Source organism: Hemicordylus capensis, chromosome 10 (genome assembly GCF_027244095.1).
Source record: "Hemicordylus capensis ecotype Gifberg chromosome 10, rHemCap1.1.pri, whole genome shotgun sequence".
Taxonomy (NCBI): domain Eukaryota; kingdom Metazoa; phylum Chordata; class Lepidosauria; order Squamata; family Cordylidae; genus Hemicordylus; species Hemicordylus capensis.
The window spans coordinates 20,477,096-20,502,663 of NC_069666.1; the positions used below are offsets into that span (position 1 = coordinate 20,477,096).

Sequence of the window (25,568 nt, forward strand, 5' to 3'; positions counted from 1 at the left end):
ATGCCCCCTGACGATGTGGGTGACACAAGAGTTTGCATGGGATGAAAAAGAGCCCGTTAATCATCGGACACCATTAATGAATTAGCCGACACAGGTGCTGGGCATTTGAGGGAAAGGCCAGCATACAGAAGACAAGGGGAGTTAGGCTTGTGGTAGCAAGCATGGCTTGTCCCCTTTGCTAAGCAGGGTCTGCCCTGGTTGCATACAAATGGGAGACTTGGTGTATGAGCACTGGAAGAGATTCCCCTCAGGGGACGGAGCTGCTCTGGGAAGAGCATCTGAGGTGCCAAGTTCCCTCCCTGCCATCATCTCCAAGATAGGGCTGAGAGAGAGACTCCTGCCGGCAACCCTGAAGAAGCTGCTGCCAGTCTGTGTAGACAATATTGAGCTAGATGGACCAAGGGTCTGACTCAGTATATGGCAGCGTCCTATGTTCACTGTACAGCCTGGGGGGCAATGGTGCCCCCCCCATCAACCCTAAGAGTGACTAATTGTTTATTAGACCTGTGTGAAGCTTTGGCCAAAGCTGAATACACTGCTCAGTTTCTCTGACACCATGAAGAGACAACCATTTCCACTGTTCAGTGCCCTGTAGTGAAGGATGGTGCTCTTTTAAGGGGAAAGAAGCCCCTTTCAGCCCTTGTACCATCTTGGAATGTGAGCACAGCTCACCTTCCAAGCTTGGATGGCTTTAAAAGCGGCTGAGACAAATCCATGGAGGACTAGTTGATCAATGGCTACAAGTCAAGTGGCTATGGTGTCTACCTCCAGCCTCAGAGGCAAGATGCCTCTCAATCCCAGTTGCAGGGGAGCAACAGCAGGAGAGAGGGCAGGCCCTCCCCTCTTGCCTGCGGGCTCCCCAGAGGCATCTGGTGGGTCATTGTGTGAAGCATGATGCTGGACTAGATAGGCCTCGGGCCTGATCCAGCAGGTTTGTTCTTATGTTCACCGAGTGCTGGGAAGTGCTGGGAACTGCTTCTCAGCACTTTCCCTAGAGAGCTCTTAAGAGTCTCTGAGAACATTACAGACGCCCGGCTGGATCAGGCCCAAGGAAGCCTATCAAGTCCAGCATCCTGTCTCTCACAGTGGCCCACCAGATGCCTCTGAGACGCCCACAGGCAAGAGGGCAGGGCAGGCCCTCTCTCTCTTAAAGCACCCTCCCTCCAGCACCGCAGAAAGTGCAGAGTGTGGAGGTCAGCCCAATGGGAAAGTGCTCTCACACTAAAGGCTTCTTGATCAAGTGGCCCCCGCTTGGACAATTGTGAAGATACTGTAAGTACGTTAGACTGTTGCCTGAAACTTATAGGCAGGGGCTTCCTTAGGGGGTGTCCCATGGGGTACGGGGCCCCAGTGAAAGAGCCCTGAATCTCATCAGCCACTTCCCTGATAGGGTTGCCTTATTCTGGCTTTCCAAATCCGAGTACCTAATTTGCATATTATGTAAATTGGCTTGAAAATAATTTCTGAGCAAGTTTTGCTCCATAACGCCACTTCTACAAGGGCTAGAGCTGAGTTGTTGTTGTTTTAAAAAAATGAAATCTGAAATCTGGGCGAATCTGGGTGGGCTAAGCAATCTGGATGATTTGCTTAAAATCCAGGAGAAACCCGGAATTTCGGGGGACATCGCCACTCTACTCCCTGACCTCTTCCGGAGAAGAAGTGCAGCAAGGGAGGCACCCGCACAGAGCAGGGGAGATTGTTCCTCGCCTCACCTAGCATTTCATAGGTGCTGGATTATAATATTAGAGACTTTGAAAACATAGGTAATTATTCTGGGGAGTGGGGGTGGTTTGATTGATTTTAATGATCAAAAGGTCAGTGATGATCAAATGATCAACCAGGGTGGACCCTGCTTAGCTAAGGGGACAAGCCATGCTTGCTACCACAAGACCAGCTCTCCTCCCTGGATGAGAACAGAAAGCAAGGGTGTTAGAGGCTAGAGGGCTTATAGCTTATAAACCAGGCATTGGTTCCCAGTGTTGGTTCCCTGCATGTGGTTGGACTACAACTCCCAAGATCCAAATATTGCTGGACTACAGCTCCCAAAGGCCATGGTGACTGGAGACAATGGGGAAACCCTACACCTACCAAAATATCTTCTTCTTCATCTGAGGACCTTCTGCTGCCATCAGAGATAAGATGGGTGGTGACTGGGGAAAGGTGAGCAGAGCTGGTCTGGTGGTCGCAAGCATGACTTGTCCCCTTAGCTAAGCAGGGTCCGCCCTGGTTGCATATGAATGGGAGACTAGAAGTGTGAGCACTGCAAGATATTCCCCTCAGGGGATGGGGTCACTCTGGGAAGAGCAGAAGGTTCCAAGTTCCCTCCCTGGCAGCATCTCCAAGCTAGGGCTGAGAGAGATTCCTGCCAGCAACCTTGGAGAAGCCGCTGCCAGTCTGTGAAGACAATACTGAGCTAGATAGACCAATGGTCTGACTCAGTATATGGCAGCTTCCTATGTTCCTGTGTTCCTATGGTCTGCTCCACTGTCACACTTGCTCAGGGCTAGATTTGATGAGCCTTCAGTGAAGGTCTTCTCCCCCCCCCCCAGGCTTTTACGATGTTTACCCTCTTCAAATCTCAAATCTTTTTTTCCTGGTGGTTGCCCTGAAGTGCCTCATTTTGAGCTTCAGCTTAAAATTCCTCATTTTGGCTGAAGTGCCTGATTTAAGGTTACAATGCTGGCTTGCTGTGTTAGCACTGTTTCGAGAACTTTAATTGTTAGTTTTCTAAACTATAAACTGCCTTGGAAACTGACAGAGAACTGGAAGGTAAGGTGCTGATTTTTATTTTTGTTTAACTAAATGAACACAGTCATTAAAGAAGGGACGTTTTCCTTATCTGATCATACTTTTTCCTCACTCTGACTCCCATTCTTTTAAGAAGGAAACTCGAGGAAACTGAAACAAAACAGTGGTGATGCTACTGGTGGCGACCGACGTGTTTTTGGGTCTGACACATCTCTTGAATAATGTGGTCACAGATGGACAACTGGTGTCTTGGGAGATGGGGCTTAACTTTCAGAATGAGAGCTGCCGTGTATTGAGTTTCTCTGGAAGTAACTTGAAAGTTGCTCGTACCTCTAATCCTAGGAGCACGATGGACGTCCTCGGAAAGCGGCAAAAAGAGACCCTGCACTAGTTCAGGGACATCTCTTTCAGTTCTATTCAGCAGGTAGAGCTAAGCCTGCACTGCTCTACCTGTTGGATGGCCAGCCTGCAGGCAGCACAGCTCTTGTTAATGGAGGCAGGATGGGAGAAACAGGAGCAATGGGGCTGCCGGGAACCAGAGGTGGCCCCCTGGCACATAAGGTGAGCCGCGGCTGCCTGCCTGTGATATAAAATGGAGTTCAACCAGCTTCTCGGCTTCTTTCATTGCATCAGTCACAACAGCTTGCTTTTATAAGAAACGGCCAGCTAACAAGTCTGCTATTCTGCCACATGATGGCAGTGGATATGAAGCAGCTTCTCAAATCTCCATTCTTCCCATCTTGCTCGAGTTCATCCCAGGAGCATTTCCAGATGGGGCTTTTAGCTCACTTCTCCTCCAGAATGGCACATATTGGCTAGATTTACCCCGAAGTCCCTGCGAGCTATCAGGGAACACTCCAGACATAGGAACATAGGAAGCTGCCATATACTGAGTCAGACCATTGGTCCATCTAGCTCAGTATTGTCTACACAGACTGGCAGCGGCTTCTCCAAGGTTGCAGGCAGGAATCTCTCTCAGCCCTATCTTGGAGTTGCTGCCAGGGAGGGAACTTGGAACCTTCTGCTCTTCCCAGAGCGGCTCCATCCCCTGAGGTAAACATCTTACAGTGCTCACACTTCCAGTCTCCCATTCAAATGCAACCAGGGTGGAGCCTGCTTAGCTAAGGGGACAAGTCATGCTTGCTACAACAAGACCAGCTCTCTCTTTGAGTTTTTCATTAGGCATTGGAATGTAGCCTGATTTATGTCCTGGGTTAAAAAATCCACTTCTTGCGTCAGTTTTTTGGGACAAATTCGAACTCGCAGTAAACCGGCAGTAAAGTCTGCTGTCTGGAAATGCTCCAAGATTCACAGCTTCTCTGCTCCAAATCATTCTCCTGGAAGCTTTTCCACTCTTATGGTTCAAAATGCATGTTTACCCTCTCAGTCACAGGTTTTTTAACACGGGGAGGAAATCCATTGGGGTGTGTGCGTGGTATATGTGTACATGCAGTTTGGAGTCATTGGGAAAAAGTTAACCCACCTTTCTCCTCTGCTCTTCTCTAGGTGAAATTCTCACCTGCCAAAACTGCTGTTTTAAAAAAACAGTCCACCAGTCAGGAGCATTGCTAGGGGCTTAAAAGATCCAGAGCCTAAGACCACAACCCCATTTTGATAAACTTAATCATAATCCTCCCTTAAGCTGGTCTAAGGACCGTAATAAATTTACTTACTTACTTACTTACTCCCCAAAGAATCCCGTTTCCAGACCCAATTCAAAGTTCTGGTTTTAACCTTTAAAGCCCAAAACAGCCTGAGTCCAAGTTATCTGAGAGAGCACCTCACCCCATGTGTCCTGACTCCGACCTCCTTTGGAGGCCCTGCTCCTCTGAATGCCCCTGCCAAATGAGGTGAGGCAGGTGATGACTAGGGAGGGGGCCTTTTCGGTAGTGGCACCCTGTCTATGGAATAGCCTCCCCAGTGAGGCTCGCCTGGAGCTTTTTCAGACAGCAACTTTGCTGTGAGTTTACTATGGGGGTGGTGGTGTGCATTCACACAGTGGCCAGATTTACCCCGAAGTCTGTGTGTGATTTTTCAGATGATTTTTTCATTAGGAGTTCCTATTTATTTATTTATTTATTTATTTCACCATAAACCACTTTGGGAACTTTTGTTGAAAAGCGATATCAAGGTTGACTCAGCCTTCCATCCTTCCGAGGTCGGTAAAATGAGTACCCAGAATGTTGGGGGCAATATGCTAAATCATTGTAAACCGCTTAGAGAGCTCCGGCTATAAAAAAGCGGTATATAAATGTAAGTGCTATTGCTATTGCTATATATAAATATTCATCGTATGTGTATGCCCCGAACTCACAGTAAAGCTTCACAGTAAACCCGCAGTACATAAGAACATAAGAACAGCCCTGCTGGATCAGGCCCGAGAAGGCCCATCTAGTCCAGCATCCTCTTTCTCACAGTGGCCCACCAGATGCCACTGGGAGCCACAGGCAGGAGTTGAGGCCATGCCCTCCCTCCTGCTGTTACTCCCCTGCAAATGGTACTCAGAGGCATCCTGCCTTTGAGGCTGGAGGTGGCCTATATAGCCCTCTGACTAGTAGCCGATGATAGACCTCTCCTCCATGAAGTTATCCAAACCCCTCTTAAAGCCATCCAGGTTGTTGGCTGTCACTACATCTCGTGGCAGAGAATTCCACAAGTTGATTATGCGTTGCGTGGATAAGTACTTCCGTTTGTTGGTCCTAGATTTCCTGGCAACCAATTTCATGGGATAAACCCTGGTTCTAGTGTTATGGGAGAGGGAGAAGAATTTATCTCTATCCACTTTCTCCACACCATGCATGATTTTATAGACCTCTATCATGTCTTCCCACAGCCGTCTTTTTTCTAAACTAAAAAGCGCCTTGCCTCATAAGAGAAGTGCTCCAGGCCCCTGATCATCTTGGTTGCTCTCTTCTGCACCTTTTCCAGTTCTACAATGTCCTTTTTTAGATGTGGTGACCAGAATTGTACGCAGTACTCCAGGTGTGGCTGCACCATAGTTTTGTATAAGGCCATTATAATATTAGCCGTTTTATTTTCAACCCCCTTCCTAATGATCCCTAGCATGGAATTGGCCTTTTCCACAGCTGCTGCACAACGAGATGTCCACCACGACCCCAAGATCCCTCTCCTGGTCAGTCACCGACAGCTCAGATCCCATCAGCATATACTTGAAGCTGGGTGCATCACTTTACACTTGCCAACATTGAACCGCATTTGCCACTTTGTCACCCACTCACCCAGTTTGGAGAGATCCTTTTGGAGCTCCTCACAATCTGTTTTGGATTTCACTGACCGAAAGAGTTTGGTATCATCTGCAAATTTGGCCACCTCGCTGCTGTTTACTCCTGCTTCTAGATCATTTATGAATAAATTAAAAAGCACCAGTCCCAGTACAGATCCCTGGGGGACCCCACTTCTTACTTCCCTCCATTGTGAAAATGCTCCATTAAAAAGTAAAAGTGTGCTTTTTGAAAAGCTTCCCGGTATCATCACTTTATTCTTTATATAATACCTTTCTGTTCACTCAAGCTTTTAAAAATGGATTGCATTTTCTTTTGGAATGAAATCTTTATTATAGTCATCGACCAGACAGTATTTTCTATTGTAATTTGTTGTGGGGTTTTTTGTGTGTGTGTTATATGTGTTAATTGGGTGTTTTTATTGTTGTGTTGCTGTGAGCCACCCTTCTTCCCCTGAGGTATGGCTCTTACAAAGAGTGGCACTTAATATGTAGGCCTCCGGAGCATTTCATTCAGATCCAAATGACTTGAGCCTTTCAATAAGACAGGCTGGAGACAAAAGGCTGGAAGAATCCAGAGAAGAATCCAGGGAAAAGAGCTGGTCTTGTGGTAGCGAGCATGACTTGTCCCCTTAAGCTAAGCAGGGTCTGCCCTGGTTGCATACGAAAGGGAGACTAGAAGTGTGAGCACTGAAAAATATTCCCCTCAGGGGATGGAGCCGCTCTGGGAAGAGCATCTAGGTTCCAAGTTCCCTCCCTGGCAGCATCTCCAAGAGAGGGCTGAGAGAGATTCCTGCCTGCAACCTTGGAGAAGCTGCTGCCAGTCTGGGTAGACAATACTGAGTGAGATAGACCAATGGTCTGACTCAGTATATGGCAGCTTCCTGTGTTTCTATGTTCCAGAGGCCCCTCTGTGCCTCTAAGTCTGAGAAGCGAAGCAAGGCTCTTCCACCCAGGTGATAGGCTTCTGCAGAGGGTGGCAGATGTCTCCCAAAAGGAAGGAAGGGATTTCTCCAGAGGGCTGCGAGCACAGTCTTCCTCTTTAACAGGTACACACCTGTACCTGTACTGCATTGTACACACCTGTAGCTGTACATAGTCTCCCTCTCTAACAGGTACACACCCTGTTTTCCGGTTTCTGGCTGGGTAAAATTGCAGGCCCCATTTTTTGCCTTTTGGGGACACCCTCTCAAAATGTTTAAAATGTTGTTGGTATGAGTTGCTGGAGTTGGTCTTCTGCCGAGTTTGATTTCCTCTTCAGAGTCTCTAGAAATCCAGTCTCTGAATGGGAGGGTGGATCATGCTCCTTGTCTGTAAGACATGCATATAGAAAGGCATGAGCACTGGGCTTTTGGAATGGAATTGGCCTTTGAAAGTGACGGCTCTCTTACACTGAACAGTGGAAGAGTAATGGTCCCTGTTCGGCCCAGCCCAGCATCCCTCCCCGTGGCTGCTGGTGCTGGTCCTCCTCATCTTTCTTGTGAGACCCTTTGGGAACAGGGAACAATGTTTGGTTTCTTTTTTACAATATCAACTGTTCTGTGAACGTTTTGTTGAAAAGCATTATATAAAGTATAAAAATAATATCACAGCAACATCAAGTAGTTTGTAATTAATAATAATAATAATAATAATAAAAAATCATATTATTATCAATATATAATATAATAATATTTATTAGTATTATTATTAATGCAAGGAATTATGATTATTAATGCAAGGAAGCAGATGACACGGTTGAGCTCCTTGTATGTTGTTGTAAGCAAATCGCGCAGACTGATGATAAGGAAAGACACAACAAAGTTGCTGCAATCATCCACTGGAACTTTTGCAAGAATTACAAATTGCCAGCAAGCAAGAATTGGTGGAATCATCCAACTGAGAAGGTCACAGAAAATGAAGAGGCAAAAATCCTTTGGGAATTTCAAATACAAACTGATAGGCATCTATCTATCTATCTATCTATCTATCTATCTATCTATCTATCTATCTATCTAATTTGTACACCGCCCCAAACTTTAGTCTCTGGGCAGTTAACAGTTAAACTTTAGTCTCTGGGCATTTAGAGCACAATACACCTGATCTGACAGTCATCGGGAAGAATCGGGTTCTGATAATTGATATTGCAATCCCAGGGAATAGATGGGTTGATGAAAAACAATTGGAGAAAATAATTAAATACAAGGACCTTCAGATTGAAATTGAGCGGCTCTGGAAAAAGAAAACAATAGTGGTGCCAATAGTTGTTGGTGCCCTTGGTGCAGTACCAAAAGAACTTGAGCACCATTTCAACACCTTGGGCATCTATACAATAACAACACATCAACCACACTACTTGGGACAGCATGAATACTATGATGATATCTTTAATTTTTCTTTCGTTATCCTTGGAAAGAGCCTGATAATTAAAGTACCAAATCCAGTCAATAACATCTGGTAGACTGTGTGTAAATAGTTGTTGTTGTTGTTGTTGTTGTTGTTCTTCTTCTTCTTCTTCTTCTTCTTCTTCTTCTTCTTCTTCTCACAGTCAGACAGGTGTTATTGACTGTTTTGTTTTATCCAGACATTGAGTCCTTCCCAAGGACCTGGGATGGCTGAATTTTATTATCAATATTGTTGCTGTTATTATTATAGATATCATCGCAGAATATGGGCTGTTCCCAGTAAAGTTGCTTTTTGTAATTGGCTGATGGTGATTTCTGTGGCCCCTATGGTGTTGAGGTGCTCTTCAAGTTGTTTTGGAATTGCATCTAGGGCGGCAATTACCACTGGGATTATTTTGGTCTTCTTCTGCCACAGCCTTTCAATTTCAATTTGTAGATCTTTGTATTTTGTTGTTTTTTCTATTTCTTTTTCTTCTATTCTGCTATCCCCTGGTATTGCTATGTCGATTATTTTAACTTGTTTTTCTTTCTTCTCAACTACAGTTCTATCTGGTGTATTGTGTGGCAGATGTTTGTCTGTTTGTAGTCGGAAGTCCCATAATATATATATATTTATTTATTCATTCATTCATTCATTCAATTTCTATACCGCCCTTCCAAAAATAATAATAATGCACCACCTGTCATTTCATATCCTGGAGCATTTTCAGACAGCAGGCTTTACTGCGAGGCTTTACTATGAGTTCAAATTTGCCTCCCCAAAACTGACGCAAAAAATGGTGTGTGTTTTTTTACAGTGGACATAAATTGGGTTACATTCCAATGCACATTGAAAAACCCGAATTGTGTGTGGAGTGCTCCCCGATTGCTTGTAGGGATTTCGGGGTAAATCCGGCCAATATGTGAATGCACATCCTCCATTCCGGAGTAGAAGCAAGCTAAGAGCCCCGTCCGGAAATGCTCCTGGCGATGCCAGGGATCGAACCTGCCACCTTCTGCTTGCACTAACGTAGTGACGTGGGTGGGTGGCGGTCCGCAGCTGGTTTTGGTGGGGGGAGGGCTCCCACAGCCACCATTGCCACTAACCTGCACCTGCCTTCTCATCTCCATCCCACCAACAGCAGTACAGAGCTAGTGTTCAGCCTAACAATGTCACTATCCAGTGCGTGTTCCTGGGCAATGGCATCGTTAGCTCTTTATTTATTTATCATATTTTTATACCACCAGAGATGTGCATCACTAGATGTACGCAATTTCAAACAATATACAAAGTAAAAACAGATTAAAATTCCACGAGACACAACAAAAACAATCTCATACATCCAGTTATTAAAAATAAATATTAAAATTAATGCCAGTTAAAAGCCTGCGAGAACAGCTGCGTCTTGAGGGTCCTGAAAACAAAGAGAGAAGGAGATGCTCTCGTTTCAACAGGGAGCATATTCCAAAGCCCTGGGGTAGCCACAGAGAAGGCCCAGTCCTGAGTCGCCACCAAACGAGATGGCGGTAACCATAACTGGATCTCTCCAGATCTTAATCTGCGGCAGAGTTATTTACCACTGGTGACAGGGGTGGAGGGAGAGAGGCAGGCAGACAACCCTGGATGCAGGTGATGTGTGGTTCCCCTGGTTCCAGCTCCATTGGGCAGTCCATGTTTACGGCATACTGTATGGCCTGCCCAAAGTTAGAGCCAACCCTATTTGCATGCAAAGCAGAAGTTCTTCCTTGGTGCTACAGTCTGTCGGTGCTTTCTCACACAAAGTGCTTTCTCCTCTTATTGGGGAGGAGAGCTGGTCTTGTAGCAGCAAGCATGACTTGTCCCCTTTGCTAAGCAGGGTCCCCCGGTTTGCATTTGAATAGGAGACTACATGTGTGAGCACTGCCTGCAGGTTCCAGAAGGTTCCAAGTTCCCTCCCTGGCAGCATCTCTGACATAGGGCTGAGAGAGACTCCTGCCTGCAGCCTTGGAGAAGCCGCTACCAGTCTGGGTAGACAATACTGAGCGAGATGGACCAATCGTCTGACTTGGTATATGGCAGCTTCCTTATGTTCTCTAAAGTAAACTAAATACAGTATTGCTGGTTTGGGGGGCTGGAGAGAGCCTAACTATAGCACGAGACATGCAGTAGGCATATATTTGTGATTTTCTTTGTATTACCGAATTGTTTTCACTTCTCATTTTGTTGCTGCAACAACTAATAAGGTAAAGAGTGCCGTCAAGTCAATTCTGACTCCTGGCACCCACAGAGCCCAGTGGTTTTCTTTGGGAGAATACAGGAGGGGTTTACCATTGCCTCCTCCTGTGCAGTATGAGATGATGACCTTTCAGCCTCTTGCTCTATCGCTGCTGCCCAATATAGTACCATCGGGGATTCGAACCGGCAACCTTCTGCTTGTTGGTCAAGCATTTCCCTGCTGCGCCACATAAGATGGTGTGCAACAATTAATACACGTGATGAATTGGGCTGATGAGCATGTGTGATGCCTTTTACAAACGCAAATGTTGGAGCTACAAAGCACCCTGTGAAAGAAAGCGCTCCCATTCTGAAAGCATTTAAGTAAAATATTGTTTTAATATGTGCAATTACATACAAATATAAAATTAAAGATACATAAATAATCCCGCTTGCCCTGCCTTGCTACATGCATTCAGAGTAACATCGGAACACTGCTCCTTTCCTTTTAAAAAACTACCTGGAATCCCCCCCCCCCCGACCAAAAAATAAAATAAAATTGTGGTGGTGTGTCTGATGTGACCCCCCCCCCAAATTAGGGGTAGGCAGCCTTTGGCACTCTGGCTGTTGTTGAACTACAAACTCCCACTACTCCCAGCCACAATAAATTGTAGTTGGGGATCATGGGAGATGTCCTTCAACAACAACTGGATTACCAGAAGCTGGCTAGCCCTGCATTATAGTGTGGCCAGTTTTGTGTCTTGACTCACCACCTGAAGACCAATGAACATTGTCACTTCATAAAAACGTAACCCCCAAATGTTGGCTTTTAAAGAAATGTCAAATAAACAAAACAAATGAACCAGGAAGTCTGCACTGAAAGGGTGCATTGAGATATGTTCCCATTGTAGTTGCTTTGCATGTAGGATACTCTTCTTCTCCTCGAGGTCAGTTGGACTACAACTCCCATCATCCACTGTGCCTGGGTATATGGGCATCGTAGTCCAACAACATTTGGGGAGCCAAAGTTAGGGGCCCACTACCCTAGAGGTTCACCAGAGCTGTACCCTGACCACATTTTGGATGGGAGGAAACTTGTAAGATATAATCTGTTTGGGCAGGCATATGGTGACTGGGGTTAAATAGAGGACATTTAATTTACAATATTATTTTTGCTATTTTTCATCATCACTCCTCATGAGCCTCTTACTCGAGGGGGAGATGTGAACCCACGTTAAATAAGCACATAAACTGCATAGTGATGCTGTGTGTTTTATTAGTAGAAAATCTGAATAAATGGCTGGACTTTGAAATTCCAAATTTGGACCTCAAATCAGCACCCAGCCCCATCCGAGGGTAAGCAATCGTCAGTGTGCACTCAGCCAGTTTAAGGGTCCATAGCAGTTGAGTGGTTTTGGAAAAGTGGCTGGAGGAATAATCCTAAAGTCCCCAGAACGCAAACCAAGACAAATATCCAAAGAAACAGCCTGTCCACTACCATGGCAACGTATTTCCAGTCTTCAATAACCTGGAAGAAGAAAAAGCCAATTAAATACATTTAATAATAAATACATTGCATAATCCACCCCCCGCCCCCCAGCCCATGCCTAGATTTCTTGATGCTTCCCTTTTGCGTGGCTTTCATATACTTTTATGATTTCCATTTATTTTAAATGCCAGCTAGGAAATGATGAGAGAACCAATCTGAGGCTTTGGAGTATAAGAGGGTTAGAAAAGAATATTGCCTGCTCCAGGGATTATCATACTTGGGTCCCCAGATGTTATTGAATTACAGTGGGGATATACTGCCTCTGAACATGGAGGTTTTGGGAGATGTGTGACTCCATAAGCATTGGTTCTTAACACCAATAATTCCTATTGATAACTAAGGACATTACTGGGAAGACAGTTCAGACTTTCCCCTTGTTCCCTCTTATTTCTTGTATCTCTGCTCTAAATCTCTTCTGATTGGTATACTGCTGCTCTTAGGACACACCTTTCTTTTCTGTTTTCTGTCTTCTTTCTCCTTCCTTCCTTCCATCATGAGGTAGCTAGGATAGGATGCAGGCTTTCTATCCAAGTTTGTAACATCTTTGAAATAAACCTTTACTTGTTAACCCCTGAAGCAATTGTCTCCTGGAGGCTTTACAAACAGGGCTTTTTACTTTGAATCTCCTCCGGAATAGAGCGTACCAGTCCACATATTAGCTGCATTTACCCCAAAGTCCCTGCGGGCTATCAGGGACCAGGACAGACAGGACTCTTGACACGGAGTTGCAGATGGAACATGCAGAGTTATCGAGAAACATTGATATAGGGAGTCAGAGCATCGAGCTCAAGCCTGCTACATATTTAAGTAGCATCCTAATTCCAAAGTTTAGACGAGCTCTAACACTTGCCCGTGTAAATGCTCTCCCAAGCAGGGGCGTTGCCAGCCTGCCGGTGGCCTGTGTGCGGCTGCAGCAGGCGCCCCGATAGCCCCGCCCCCTGCGTCTCAGGTCAGACGCAGGGGATAGCCACGGCCCCGCGTCTGACATCAGATGCGGGGAGGGGCGTGGTCTGGCTCCCGAACGGAGCCTTGAGGCTCCGTTCGGGAGTTCAGACAGAAGCAGCTTAACTGCTGAAGGGGCCACGCGGCCCCTTCGGCAGTTAGATGAAGGCTGGCGCTGCGTTCACAGTGCAGCACAGGAGCGGCTCTTCCCTGCAGGGAAGAGCCGCTCCTGGCTGGCACTGCGAACGCAGCACCAGCCTTTGTTTAGCTCCTGAAGGGGCCACACGGCCCCTGCTCAGGAGCTAAACTACCGCAGGGGCGTATCTAGGGGTAGGGCAGGCAGGGCACGTGCCCCGGGCACCACTTGAAGGGGGGTGCCATTTTGTAAAATTAATTTTTTTAAAAAATGGCTGCCAAAAAAAAATGGCCACCGTGCATGTTCAAATGGCTTCTGTGAGGCTCTAGGTCATGCCAGGCTTTGCAGAGGCCATTTGAGCATGCACGGTGGCCATTTTGTTTTCAGTGGGCTTTTTTTTTAAAAAAAAGATTATTTTAAAAAATGGCCACTGCACATGCTCAAATGGTCCCTGCGAGGCCCTAGAGGCCAGTGGGGTGAGGGGGAATCTTTGCAACCCCCACCCCCGCCTTTAGGAAGCCCCCCAAAGGGGCTACGGGTAAAAATAATAATAAAAATATAATATAAGACACTGTACACATATTCAGATTGGCACTATGTACAGAGAATCAGGGCTTGTGAATACTGAGCTGATGCTTAAGAGCTAGGATTGTATTCATTTGCTCTTACTTTGCTTCTTGTGATAAGTGAGTTAAATGTGATGTCTTGCTAATATGGCTATTAATGGCGAGTTTGTCTTTGAATCGGTGTGAAATCCTTAATATTAAGGCCCACTGGGAGTTTCTTGCTCTCTTTCTCTCATTTTAACTGTCTTTCTGAAAGACTAGAATATATTCCAAGCAGTGACACAGTTTACTCTGCATATCCTTTCATTATTTACAGAGTATCTGGGAAAAGTCAAATTCTCCATTGATTTTTAAAACTTATGTAATGGTGATGCTACAATGCGTAGTAGAGAATTAGACAGGCACTTCTGTTTAGTTTTCCAAGTACATCTCCACATAGTATTTGGGTATTTCATGAGCCTCTGCATACTGAAATTTGTAGTTTTCCAGCATTTTTTGGTCTGGCTAAGTCCACTGCTAAATAGTTTTTGAAATATTAAAAGATTAACGAGCTTGACTTGTATTTTTCAGCTGATAGTATGGTAAAGTTATCTGAAAGATGGGTGTCAGATGCTTGGACAGGGGGTGCAATTTCAGTGTTTGCCCTAGGCGCTATTTTCCCTAGATACGCCTCTGAACTACCGCCCCCGCATCTGATGTCAGACGCGGGGGGCGTGTTGGGGCCGCTCTCGCGGCCTCTGATTGGCCACTGGCCCGGGTTCTTTGAACCCATTGGCCCAATGGTGGCTCTGCCCCTGCTCCCAACAGCTGTGCTCCATGGGAGATCCCAGGGTATACCATATGCATCAAGATTATGCCCTTGTGGATCTGGTAATGTTGAAAAAACTGCTCATGTTCTTCTGTATTGTGATTATTTCAGAGACATAAGACGCCAACTAATTGCCCCACTTTTGATTAATTTTCCGGGTTGTGGAGATGATTGGAGACGACTATTTGCTCACTAATCCTAATTCGGATGTTATTCATATTGTGGCCAAATATTCTTATATAATATGCCAAATGTGTATAAATGTAGTCTGATTTTATATTTTTATTACTTTCTTACTTGTTTTATATTGTTGTATTGCTGGTCTACGACTGAAATAAAGTTTTACTTACTTACTAGACAGGCCTCTGTTTCCCCCCGAATCAAGGCTGTGCTTTCTGGCTTAGCTTGAAGTATGTCTGGCTTTTTAAAAATCCTCTAGTTTTAGTGGCTTTTGCAAAAAACCAAAACCAATAAAAAACCCAACAAAAAACCCAGGTGTTTTTTAGGTGAGCATAACAACGGTGTTATGCCCACTGCTTCTCCCTTGATGTGTGGAGTGGCCACGGTGTTTTTCAAAACTCAGTGAAGGGGAGTTTGACAGCTGTGTTTGGTATGGTCTGCTCTGAGTATTTGCGATTGCAAGTGCAGTGAAGGGGGAAAGGGTTTGAGCAGATTGGTGAAATTCTGTGGAGGGAGTCCCAAAGGGGAGAGGGAGGGAGAAATTCCTGAGTTAAACGCAAGCACAGACTGCAAAATGTGGGTCTTAACATAGGCTTTAGATATGCAGAATGGAGGCTACAGCCTGATGTCATCTGAGACCTTTTTGTCTGAGCTGATTCGCCGGAAACTTCCCTACCTCTTAGATGGTCTGGGGGGGGTGTGTGTGTGAGGGGGGACATGAGGTGATGAAGACATTCACTCACAAAGGGAAGTTCATTATAAAAATCAGCAATGATTTGGGTCAGATTCGGCAGGCTCCAGTTCTGCTGCTTGGCAACTCGCCATGCCGTTCTTAGCTGTCAAACTAACAACAAGAAAAAAGCTCTCTCGCTCTCTTCCTCTCTAATGTGATTTGTGATTGGTTGGAGTAAAAACCCAGAGTAAGCCAGTGGGAACGCACAGGAAAAAGCTCTGCCAGGGATTGCGGAGAGGAGCTGACCCTATGTGAACTGCCCATTTAATCCCCCAAATGAAACCTCTTGCCACTCTGCTGGGAAGCAGATTTGCTCTTCAGATACCCTGTGGCATGAAGCCGTGTGTGAATAACTCCCAGATCTCCTCTGTGAGCTCATCAAACTGGGTTTTTCTGCTAAATAAGGGTTTGACTCAAATTCTCCCCTACAGAAGTTCCACTGCTAAAATGTATCCTCTATGGATTTGTCTAATCTCTTTCCCAAGCCTTCTGAGCTGATGGCCATCTTTGTATCTCGTGGCCAGCAAACTCCCTAAGTGAATTATTCACTTTGTGCAGAAGTACTTTTGTTTGTCATGAATATCCTGCCTTTAAAGGATGACTCCAAGAAGAATTATTCAAGAAAGGGAGAAAAGCATTCTCCACACCACTCGTAGTTTAAATCTCTATCCTCTCCCTCCTTAGTAAACGTTTTTGGCTAAACTAGAAAAGCCCCAAATGCTTTAATCCAGGAGTGCTCAAATGCGAATGTTGGACTACAACTCCCATCATCCCCAGCCATAATTGCCTTTGTGGCTGGGAATGATGGGACTTGTAGTCCAACAACATCTGCAGGCCCAAGTTGGAGAACCCCTACCGTAAGCTTTCCTCATAGGGATAGCATTCCAAATCCTTAGTCGTTAATTCTGCTGCCTTTCCCTCTGGCAAAATAATTGAAGATTATTTCAGAGTCGAGATGCAATTTATATGGGAGGAGATTTAGTCTTGTGGTAGCAAGCATGACCCTTAGCTAAGAAGGGTCTACCTTGGTTTGCATTTGAATGGGAGACAAAGTGTGAGCACTGTAAGATATTCCCCTTAGGGAATGGAGCCACTCTGGGAAGAGCACCCTCAAGCTTGGAACATAGGAACATAGGAAACTGCCATACACTGAATCAGAGCATTGGTCTATCTAGCTCAGTATTGTCTTCACAGACTGGCAGCGGCTTCTCCAAGGTTGCAGGCAGGAATCTCTCTCAGCCCTCTCTTGGAGAAGCCAGGGAGGGAACTTGAAACCTTCTGTTCTTCCCAGAGCGGCTTCACTCCCTGAGGGGAATATCTTGCAGTGCTCGCACATCAAGTCTCCCATTCATATGCAACCAGGGCAGAGCCTGCTTAGCTATGGGGACAGGTCATGCTTGCTACCACAAGACCAGCTCTCCTCTCCATGCAGAAGGTGTTGGAAAGTTAAAGGACTTTGCGCTGTCTCTTGCCTCAGACAGTGGAGGACAGACTAGTAAATCAGAGGGCTAGAGGGTCAGGACATCTGTCATCACTTCTCCACTGCTCTGATGCTATCCTTTTGAAATGTAGATTGCTAATCTCAGGGATTCAACTTCCTTCCTCCTTCTCTCTCTCTTGCTACCTGGCTGCCTACCTTGCAACATGGTAAGGTTCTCTCCCTGCACCATTTGTGCAGAGAGGATGCAGAATCCATCTGCATCCACCTAGATAGATAGATTAGAGATCCTAAATCCTCACTTTCCTATCTAGAATGGAGTTCCTTAATAAATGCCTTATATATTGATTTGAAACTATGAATTGGCTCCAAGTTACTTTACTCTCAGCACACACGCATGCCTAACTAATCTACCGCTGTGTTGTGCCTCTGTGCACTCTGCTATATTGAGAAAGGGATTCTCTCACCACAGAGAATTTCCAACAGAAGGTTCCAAGTTCCCTCCTGGGCAGGGCAGGGGAGCTGTTGTGAGTAGGACTTCATTTGTATACACTTCTTTGGTTCTTTGCTGCCATTTTGTTTTTCTTCCTTTACTTAAGGTTTTGAAGTGTAACATTCAAAATGTTACAGGAACAATAAACCGATAACATCAACGATGATAGAAGTCCCCCTCCCTCCTGTATAAATCCCCCCTCAAATAAGCTCCCCCCCAACTTCAAAACATACACCAAAAAGAACTCTATTTGTCTTGTGGTAGCATGCTTGGATTGCCCTATTTGCTAAGCAGGGTCCACCCAGGTTTGCATTTGAATGGGAGACTGCATGTGTGAGCACTGTAAGATATTCCCGAGGGGATGGGGCCGCTCTGGGAAGAGCACCTGCAGGCTTGCATGCAGAAAGTTCCAAGTTCCCTCCCTGGCAGCTCCACATAGGGCTGAGAGAGACTCCTGCCTGCAACCTTGGAGAAGACGCTGCCAGTCAGGGTTGTCAATCCTGAGCTAGAAGGACCAAGGGTCTGACTTGGTAGAAAGCAGCTTCCTATGTTTCTACGGAAGAAAGAAAAATTGGGGAATTGGGGGAAAGGACAGCTGTCTCCAGCTACTTACGCTCTCACTATTGTCTTCACTCCTCATGTGGTCCGCAATGAAACTGACCCCATCAATAGCTTCCTGGACCTCCGGAGAAAACTTCCCCGAACCTCGTAGCCGAACGTCTGGATGGCTGCCAGTCTGCTCCGAATTGTCAGCAAGTTTCGGGTCATACTTTTTGGCTGAAGCCGTGTTGACAAAATAGGTAGAGCCCTTGTACAAGTCGGAGGAATCGGAGCAGAACATCTCTGCTTTATACTTCTTACGGTTGCGCAGTCGTTGTCTTGCCGAATTATTCTCCGGGCGCTTCATGAACAGGAAGTTTGGCAGCCTCTGGAGGAAGGCGACCTTCACCCATGGCGGCATTGCATGGGTACTGGGAGATCTGTGGTGAACATTCAACACACAGACACTGGTAACGATCGAGAAGGTGACAAGTACCATTGTAAACATCAGGTATTTTCCAATCAATGGGACGTCTAAGGATGTTGGGGGGACAATTTTAGAAATCAGCAATAAGAACACAGTCAAGGCAAGCAAGACTGAAATGCATAAGGTCATTTTTTCTCCGCAGTCCGATGGCAGGTAGAACACCAGGATGGCCAAAGACGTGATCAGCACACAGGGGATGATGAGGTTGATGGTATAAAAAAGGGGCTTCCTTCTAATGATAAAATCATATGTCACGTCCACGTAGTTTGGATCTAAAGGGTTTACAGTTCTCCGTCCTGGCAGCGCCACAATGTCCCATTCGCCACTGGGGGTAAAGTCATCCATGCTGGCTGAGCTATTTTTCAGAATCATGTCGATTTCCGTGTGATCGTAAGTCCACGACCGGAATTTCAGTGTGCAGTTTTGTTGGTCAAAGGGGAAATGTTTCACCTCGATTTTGCAGGCACTCTTGTAGATGGCCGGAGGCAGCCAAAAGATGCTCCCGTTGTTCTTCACAACCACATTCGTATACACAGAGACTTCGTAGGTGCCGTCGGCACTAAAGAAATGGTGAAGAGAAGGGAATGGTTAGGGAAGAGGCAGAATACAGTGGTGTCAGTTTCAAAGCACAAGAAAGGTCAGTCGCTTCTCTTTTGTGATCTGATTCAGACATTGTGCTGTACAAGTGTACAGATGTCTGTACAATCGTAAATGCACTTGTGCGAATAACTGTACCTGCATTTATTTCAAAAGTGAACCTGGGTACTCCCTGAAATGAGGTGCCCTAAAATGTGGAATACAGAGAGAAGAGCTGGTCTTGTGGAAGCAAGCATGACTTGTCCCCTTAGCTAAGCAGCATCCACCCTGGTTTTGTATAAATGGGAGACTTGATGTGTGAGCACTGTAAGATATTCCCCTTAGGGGATAGAACCACTCTAGGCAGAGCAGAAGGTCCCAAGTTCCCTCCCTGGCATCTCCAAGATAGGGTTGGGAGAGACTCCTGCCTGCAACCTTGGAGAAGCCGCTGCCAGTCTGGGTAGACAATACTAAGCTAGATGGACATATGGCCTGACTCAGTATATGGCAGCTTCCTATGTTCCTGATAGGTAGTGTACTGCTGTACCTGTGCTCAACATAATATGTGAATCACTTTCCCTACATACAGATCTGCTAACTAAGCAAAGAGACACCTTTTAAAGTGTTGGATCTCTTATATTAAGCAGGGAGAGAGCAGTGGTCCCTATCCAACCCCAGCAAAGCATCCTTCCAGTGGCTGTTGCTGGTGTCTTCCTTACGTTTCTTTTTAGATTGTGGGCCCTTTGGGGACAGGGAACCATCTTATTTATTTATTATTTCTTTTTGCTTTGAGAACTTTTGTTGAAAAGCGGTATATAAGTAGTAGTAGGAGGCGGCAGAGGTGCACCTAGGTAATTTTAGAGCCTGGACCCAAAGGCCTTTGGAAGCCCCCTCTCCCCTGCAAATTAAGCATCATCATCCTCCACCAGGTGACCACACCACCCAGGACAGACTAAAGAGGATTGTGGGGGCCCCAGGGGCTGTGGAGGCCCTGGACTTTGACCCCGAAGTCCAGGGGTAAGAGCACCTCTGGTTGTAGCAGGAGATCTGTACCTGTATACATTGTATACAGCCACCTGATGGTGCATCGGGGAAATGACTTGACTAGCAAGCCAGAGGTTGCCGGTTCAAATCCTCGCTGGTATGTTTCCCAGACTACAGGAAACACCTATTTCAGGCAGCAGCAATATAGGAAGATGCTGAAAGGCATCCTCTCATACTGCGTGGAAGGAGGCAATGGTAAACCCTTCCTGTATTCTACCAAAGAAAACCACAGGGCTCTGTGGACGCCAGGAGGCTTTATAGACAGGGCTTCTACCCCGAATCTACTTCAGAGGAGAGAGAGTGCATTCACACACCAGCCAAACTTACCCTGGTCCCTTTGAGATTCTTGGACCCACTCCACACACAAATCAGGCTTTGTGATGCAAATTCTAGCTTATCTCAACATATTTCTGGATTTTTACAATGCTGGTCTTAAGCTACTTTTTCTGGAAAAAATGCCGGAGCAAATAGGGAGAGGCACTGACGTAGAATCATTAGCATGATAAGAGGAATACTCTCTTTAGAGTATTCAGATATAGCTCTTAAGGAAGCTCTCACTCTCCCCCGCCATTGGCTAGTAGGAAAGCATGGAGCATGCCATGTGAACTAGTTTCAAAACAAAATCTGAGAGCAGAGGGGAGGGGCTGTTTGCCTCAATGCTGCGAGTGTAGTTCAAAGTGGCTTCGCTCGACATTTATCCCACAGCATGAAGCCATGTGCGAATAACGCCCTGGAGTCAACACCGACTCGACGGCACACTTTACCTTTACCATTATACATTGTACACAAATTGTACGAATGCTGGACATAATGTGTAGATAGGACTTGGGTATAAAACTTATCTGAATGACAGCTTTATGAGGAATTTGCAGACAATAAAAAAGCTCCAAAGCTCCACAGACTTACTTATTGTAAAGCACAATATCCGGCAACCAGACTTTCCTTGCGGGTATCCTGAGTTTATTTATGCCTTCATATTCAGAAGGTTCCCAAGCCAAGCGGTAGTCTGTCCATTCCTAAAATAAGAGGTGCACAACCATAGTGTGAATTGCTGTGTTCATTTCACAGCAGACTTGCATATTTACAGAGTAGAAATGATGGAGCAAAGTGAAAGAGAAAAAGAAGGGGAGAGGAGAGAGGGGAAGAGGAAGGAAGGAAGAGGAGAGAGGGAAAGAAAGAAAGGAGAGGGAAAAGGAAGCGAGAAAAGGGGAAAGGGGGAATAAGAGGAAGGTCTTCTGAGTACCTGATTGAGCCAGACATTGGTGGTCATGATCTGTTCACGCTCATTCTGAAAAAGAGAAAGAAACAAAACAAATGCAATAACAAATCTCTTATTTGGATCCCTTCATTAGGAAGCCCCAAGTTTGGTGTTTTATTCTAATAAGGTCTTTTTTAAAAAAAATTGGGTATAAATATTATATTAATTAGTTATTATGCAGGAAGATAGACTGTTGTGAATTAAGTCTTGTATAAGATGTAATCCAAGTTGATCAAAAAGCAAAATAGTGATTTTTTGTTTTGTTTTGTATTGGTTAATACATTGGTTTTTATTTTAATAATGATTAAATAAAATTCAATAAAAACTCTGGAGAGAGAGAAAGGTTTGTTGGACTACAACTCCCATCATCTCCAGCCACCACGGCCTTCCATTGAGGCTGGGATGAAGGGAGTTGTAATCCAGCAGCGTCTGGGGACCCATGTTTGAGAACCCTTGTACTCATGGAGAAGTGTGAAAAATCGAGCCGTAAGGATTCTAGAACTGGATATTCTTCTCCATGGATTTATTCAGATGCTTAAAAGAGCAACATAACAGTACTCCTCAGTGCAGTCAGAACAACAGAACGAGGCTGAATGGCTGAAGGGGAGGCTTGGAGAGAAACCATAGACCATTAAAAAAATAATAATTAGATTAGAGCATCTTTTCCAGCTACAGAAACGAGCCTGGCTCCAGGCAGTTTGGCTAGATGGCAGGGAACGAGCTCTTAAATGAGAAGGAAAGAAGGAGGGACGGGATTGATTCTGGGAGAGTGCAAAGATTTAGGAGCCAGCATTTCTATGGGGAATAAAGGCATTATTAACAAGAGCCCTAGTCAGACATTATGCTGTACGAGTGTACAGATGCCTGTACAAGCGTGCATGTTTTTGTGTGGATTTTGTGTGAGTCAAGGCAAAGGGTGCCGTCAAAGTTGATTTCGACTCCGTCCTGGCACCCACAGAGCCCTGCGGTTTTCTTTTGGTAGTATATAGGAGGGGTTTCCCATTGCCTCCTCCCGCACAGTCTGAGATGATGCCTTTCAGCATCTTCCTAGATCGCTGCTGCCTGATATAGTACCAGCGGGGATTCAAACCGGCAACCTTGCAGGCAGGAGTCCCTCTCTCAGCCCGATCTTGGAGATGCTGCCAGGGAGGGAACTTGGAACCTAGATGTTCTTCCCAGAGTGGCTCCATCCCCTGAGGGGAATATCTTACAGTGCTCACACATCAAATCTCCCTGGTCACACATGGCTGGGTGCGACCATACGTGCAGGGTCATCTCCCCTGCAGATTTCAGCTGTCTTGAGACTCACCCCTCTCCCCACCCCAGTCTTTCCTGCCATTTGGTCTTGGACAGGAAGAGAAAACTATCCCGGAAAGTAGACTGGAAGGTTTGGCCTAATCCAGAAAGACAGTGTTTTCAAAGAGGAATCTGGACCATCTCTGAATAATGTTGGAAATGTCAAGGTACAGGTGTCCCTTGTTCTTTGCAGGGGTTCCGTCCCAGCCTATAACCGCAGATAACGAACCAGTAATAAGGAGACCTTGAGTCTATGTGGATTGGGAGGTTAGGTTCCGGAGTCCCAGAAAATAACCGAAAAAATCACCAAAAACACAGGAAAGGAAGCAGAAATAAGGAGAGAGCACAGCACACTGCACCTCGGCCAACCCAGCTCTCCCAGTGCTCCAGCAGTGGCCCCCAGTTCCTCCAGTACTGTGCAATGAAGTTTTCCCACCCCACAGTTGATGTCCAACACTTAGCAGCACAACCCTCTGGCTTGACTGGTTGGCAGATTGTCCAACGAGGCAGCACAGAATTCGATCCACTTCGAGTGAACACACGCAGGGGAGTTTCTGTTGGGGTTTGTGTTTCTTCAGCAAAGCGCCAAAAGGAAGCTACCCACTCCAGTTACAGAGCCGAGTGCAGAGTTTAGTTAAGTTGAAGTTATTTGAAGAACACACCCGAGCGCTTTCCAGACTAGACCCTACAATGGGGTCAGGACGGAACTCAGACGTGTGCTTCCACACTTCCGGCGTTGTGACACCGCAGTCCCTACACGGACAGTAGGGTGCCGTTCACATTCCCAATGCCTTGTTGTGAATTTAATCGCTGCAATGTAGAGCAAAGATGTTGTCTATCCAGCGTGGGAAAGTTGCTGTTTTTTCGGGTTGTGAGTTGCTGCAAGACTGCTCCCCTTGCTGTTTCCGGCCCAAATGTGACTTGCCCGAATGGAGGCATTTTGCTGCTAATGAGCTGCTAGTCTGGAAAGCGCCATGGAGATTGTTGTACAGGCTAAACTAAATAGGTTTACTGATGAAGTACATGTGGGATAGGAAAGACCTATCCTATCTATCAGCTGCGTAATGAATAGGTAGGGGGAGAGAGATGTTTCTAGCTGCTCTCTAAGAGGAAAGGAAGAGGACTGACTCACTACAGGAAATACCTGAGGAATCAAGGCAGAGGCCATAGAGTAGAGGCAAAGCAGGGACAGGTAAGGAGACCCTCACTAACTACCTCTACTCCCAATGCCCCTAGTGGTCATTAGGAAAGTGGGTGCAAAAGCTTGATGCACTGGAACTCCCTCTCCAACAGTTTCTTCACTCCACTGCTGGAGTTAACAGCACTCTCTCTCTCTCTCTGGCCTGCAGCAGCAAAAATCAAACTGAAAAAGCCGTGGAGTTCCTTCACTCTCACTCCATGGGAGGAGAACTGGACTTGTGGTAAAGGTAAATTGTGCCATTGAATCAGTGTTGACTCCTGGCAACCACAGAGCCCTGTGGTTTTCTTTGGCAGAGTACAGGAGGGGTTTACCGTTGTCTCCTCTGGCGCAGTATGAGATGAGGCCTTTCAGCATCTTCCTATATTGCTGCTGCCCAATATAGGTGATTCCCATAGTCTGGGAAATATACCAGCGAGGATTTGAACCGGCAATCTCTGGCTTGCTAGTCAAGTCATTTCCCCACTGCGCCCTTAGGTGGCTTGGTCTTGTGGTAGCAAGCATGAATTGTCCCCTTTGCTAAGCAGGGTCCACCTTAGCTTGCATTTGAATGGGAGATTGCATGTGGGAACCCTGTAAGATATTCCCCTTAGGAGATGAGGCTGCTCTGGGAAGAGCACCTGCTGGCTTGCATGCAGAAGGTTCCAAGTTCCCTCCCTGGCAGCATCTCCAGATAGGACTGGGAGAGACTCCTGTCTGCAATGCTGGAGATGCCGCTCCCAGTCTGTGCAGACAATACTGAGCTAGATGGACCAGGAGTCTGACTTGATAGAAGGCAGTTTCCTATGTTGCTATGTTCCTTTGCTGGAGTTTGTGGCACTATATCTCCAGGCTTCTGCTTTGAGCACAGATCCTCTTTCTCGTCAATGCCATGGATAGTGCAAGTGTCGCTTTCTGATGATGACCACATCATCATCAGGACTCTGCAGCTGTGGTGGTAGGTGTAGCTACCTTTCCAAAGTAGCTGGTGAAGGCTGTTTCCTTCCCCATGCTTTACAAAGCCCGGTAGGTATCCTTATAGGGTTGCAAAGCAGCCTCTAGCTGGCTTTTGAACTTGATGCTGTGCTCCATCAGGGGACCAGGTTTGAAGACTTTGTCTGCCAAGGCAGTGCCCCGCTGCAGAATTGCAGTCAGCCCATTTGTGGTGAGGGACTTGGAGAGTATCTCTTCTTCTTCCTCCTCTTCTCCCTCACTTGCAGGAGCCGCCTGGATGATGTCCTCCCAATTCTTCCTCTTTCAACTCCTCCTGGTGGGACTGGAAGAGTTCCTCCACCTCATGTGAGGTTGGTGATCCACTCCACTTCGTCAGCTACTGAGCGAACAGCTGCAGCAGATGGAGAGGTGAATGCCCCCGGCCACGACTTCTTCCAGACTGCGTTCCATGTCTGGGATTTGATCTCTGCAAGGGATGTTGTGATGTTCTCAATGCCATCTGTGATTCTGTAGCTCCTCCAGCAATCGCTGACTGACAGAGAGGGATCAGCATCCATGAGAGCCAACATCCTCCTGAAGGTGCGGCGAGTGTGATCGGACATGAAAGTTGTGACGAGATCTTGGTCCATTGGTGGGAGCATGGAGGCGGCATTGGGCAGCAAGAAGGTGATCTCCAGCTTTGGGTGTGCAAACTGCAGGGTCTCAGGATGGCCAGGGGCATTGTAGAGGACTCTGAAGGTTTTTGGAGGCCAGATATCTCTGCACCTCAGGCAGAAAGCAGCTGTGGACTCAATCAGAGAAAACCGGTGCGGTCACCCATGCTCTCCTGTTGGCTCTCCAGAAGC

At 46.2% G+C, this 25,568-nt stretch overlaps 1 protein-coding gene and 1 long non-coding RNA gene across 3 annotated transcripts in view; one reads left to right on the forward strand and one right to left on the reverse strand.

Annotated features, from left to right (window-relative positions):
- The window catches only part of LOC128334953 (uncharacterized), a 39,057-nt gene extending 20,056 nt beyond the window's left edge, over nt 1-19,001 (forward strand). The window contains exon 3 of the long non-coding RNA XR_008311458.1: nt 18,882-19,001. This is a non-coding gene — a long non-coding RNA (uncharacterized LOC128334953). The remainder of the gene's footprint in view (nt 1-18,881) is intronic.
- The window catches only part of CHRNB4 (cholinergic receptor nicotinic beta 4 subunit), a 28,150-nt gene continuing 13,507 nt past the window's right edge, over nt 10,926-25,568 (reverse strand). For both annotated transcript variants that reach the window (XM_053272538.1, XM_053272537.1), the window contains 4 exons: nt 21,282-21,326; nt 20,945-21,054; nt 18,005-18,977; nt 10,926-12,074 (listed from right to left, as the gene is read on the reverse strand). In XM_053272538.1, coding sequence (XP_053128513.1) covers nt 11,934-12,074; nt 18,005-18,977; nt 20,945-21,054; nt 21,282-21,326 — 1,269 coding nt within the window. In that variant the 3' untranslated portion in view covers nt 10,926-11,933. The remainder of the gene's footprint in view (nt 12,075-18,004; nt 18,978-20,944; nt 21,055-21,281; nt 21,327-25,568) is intronic.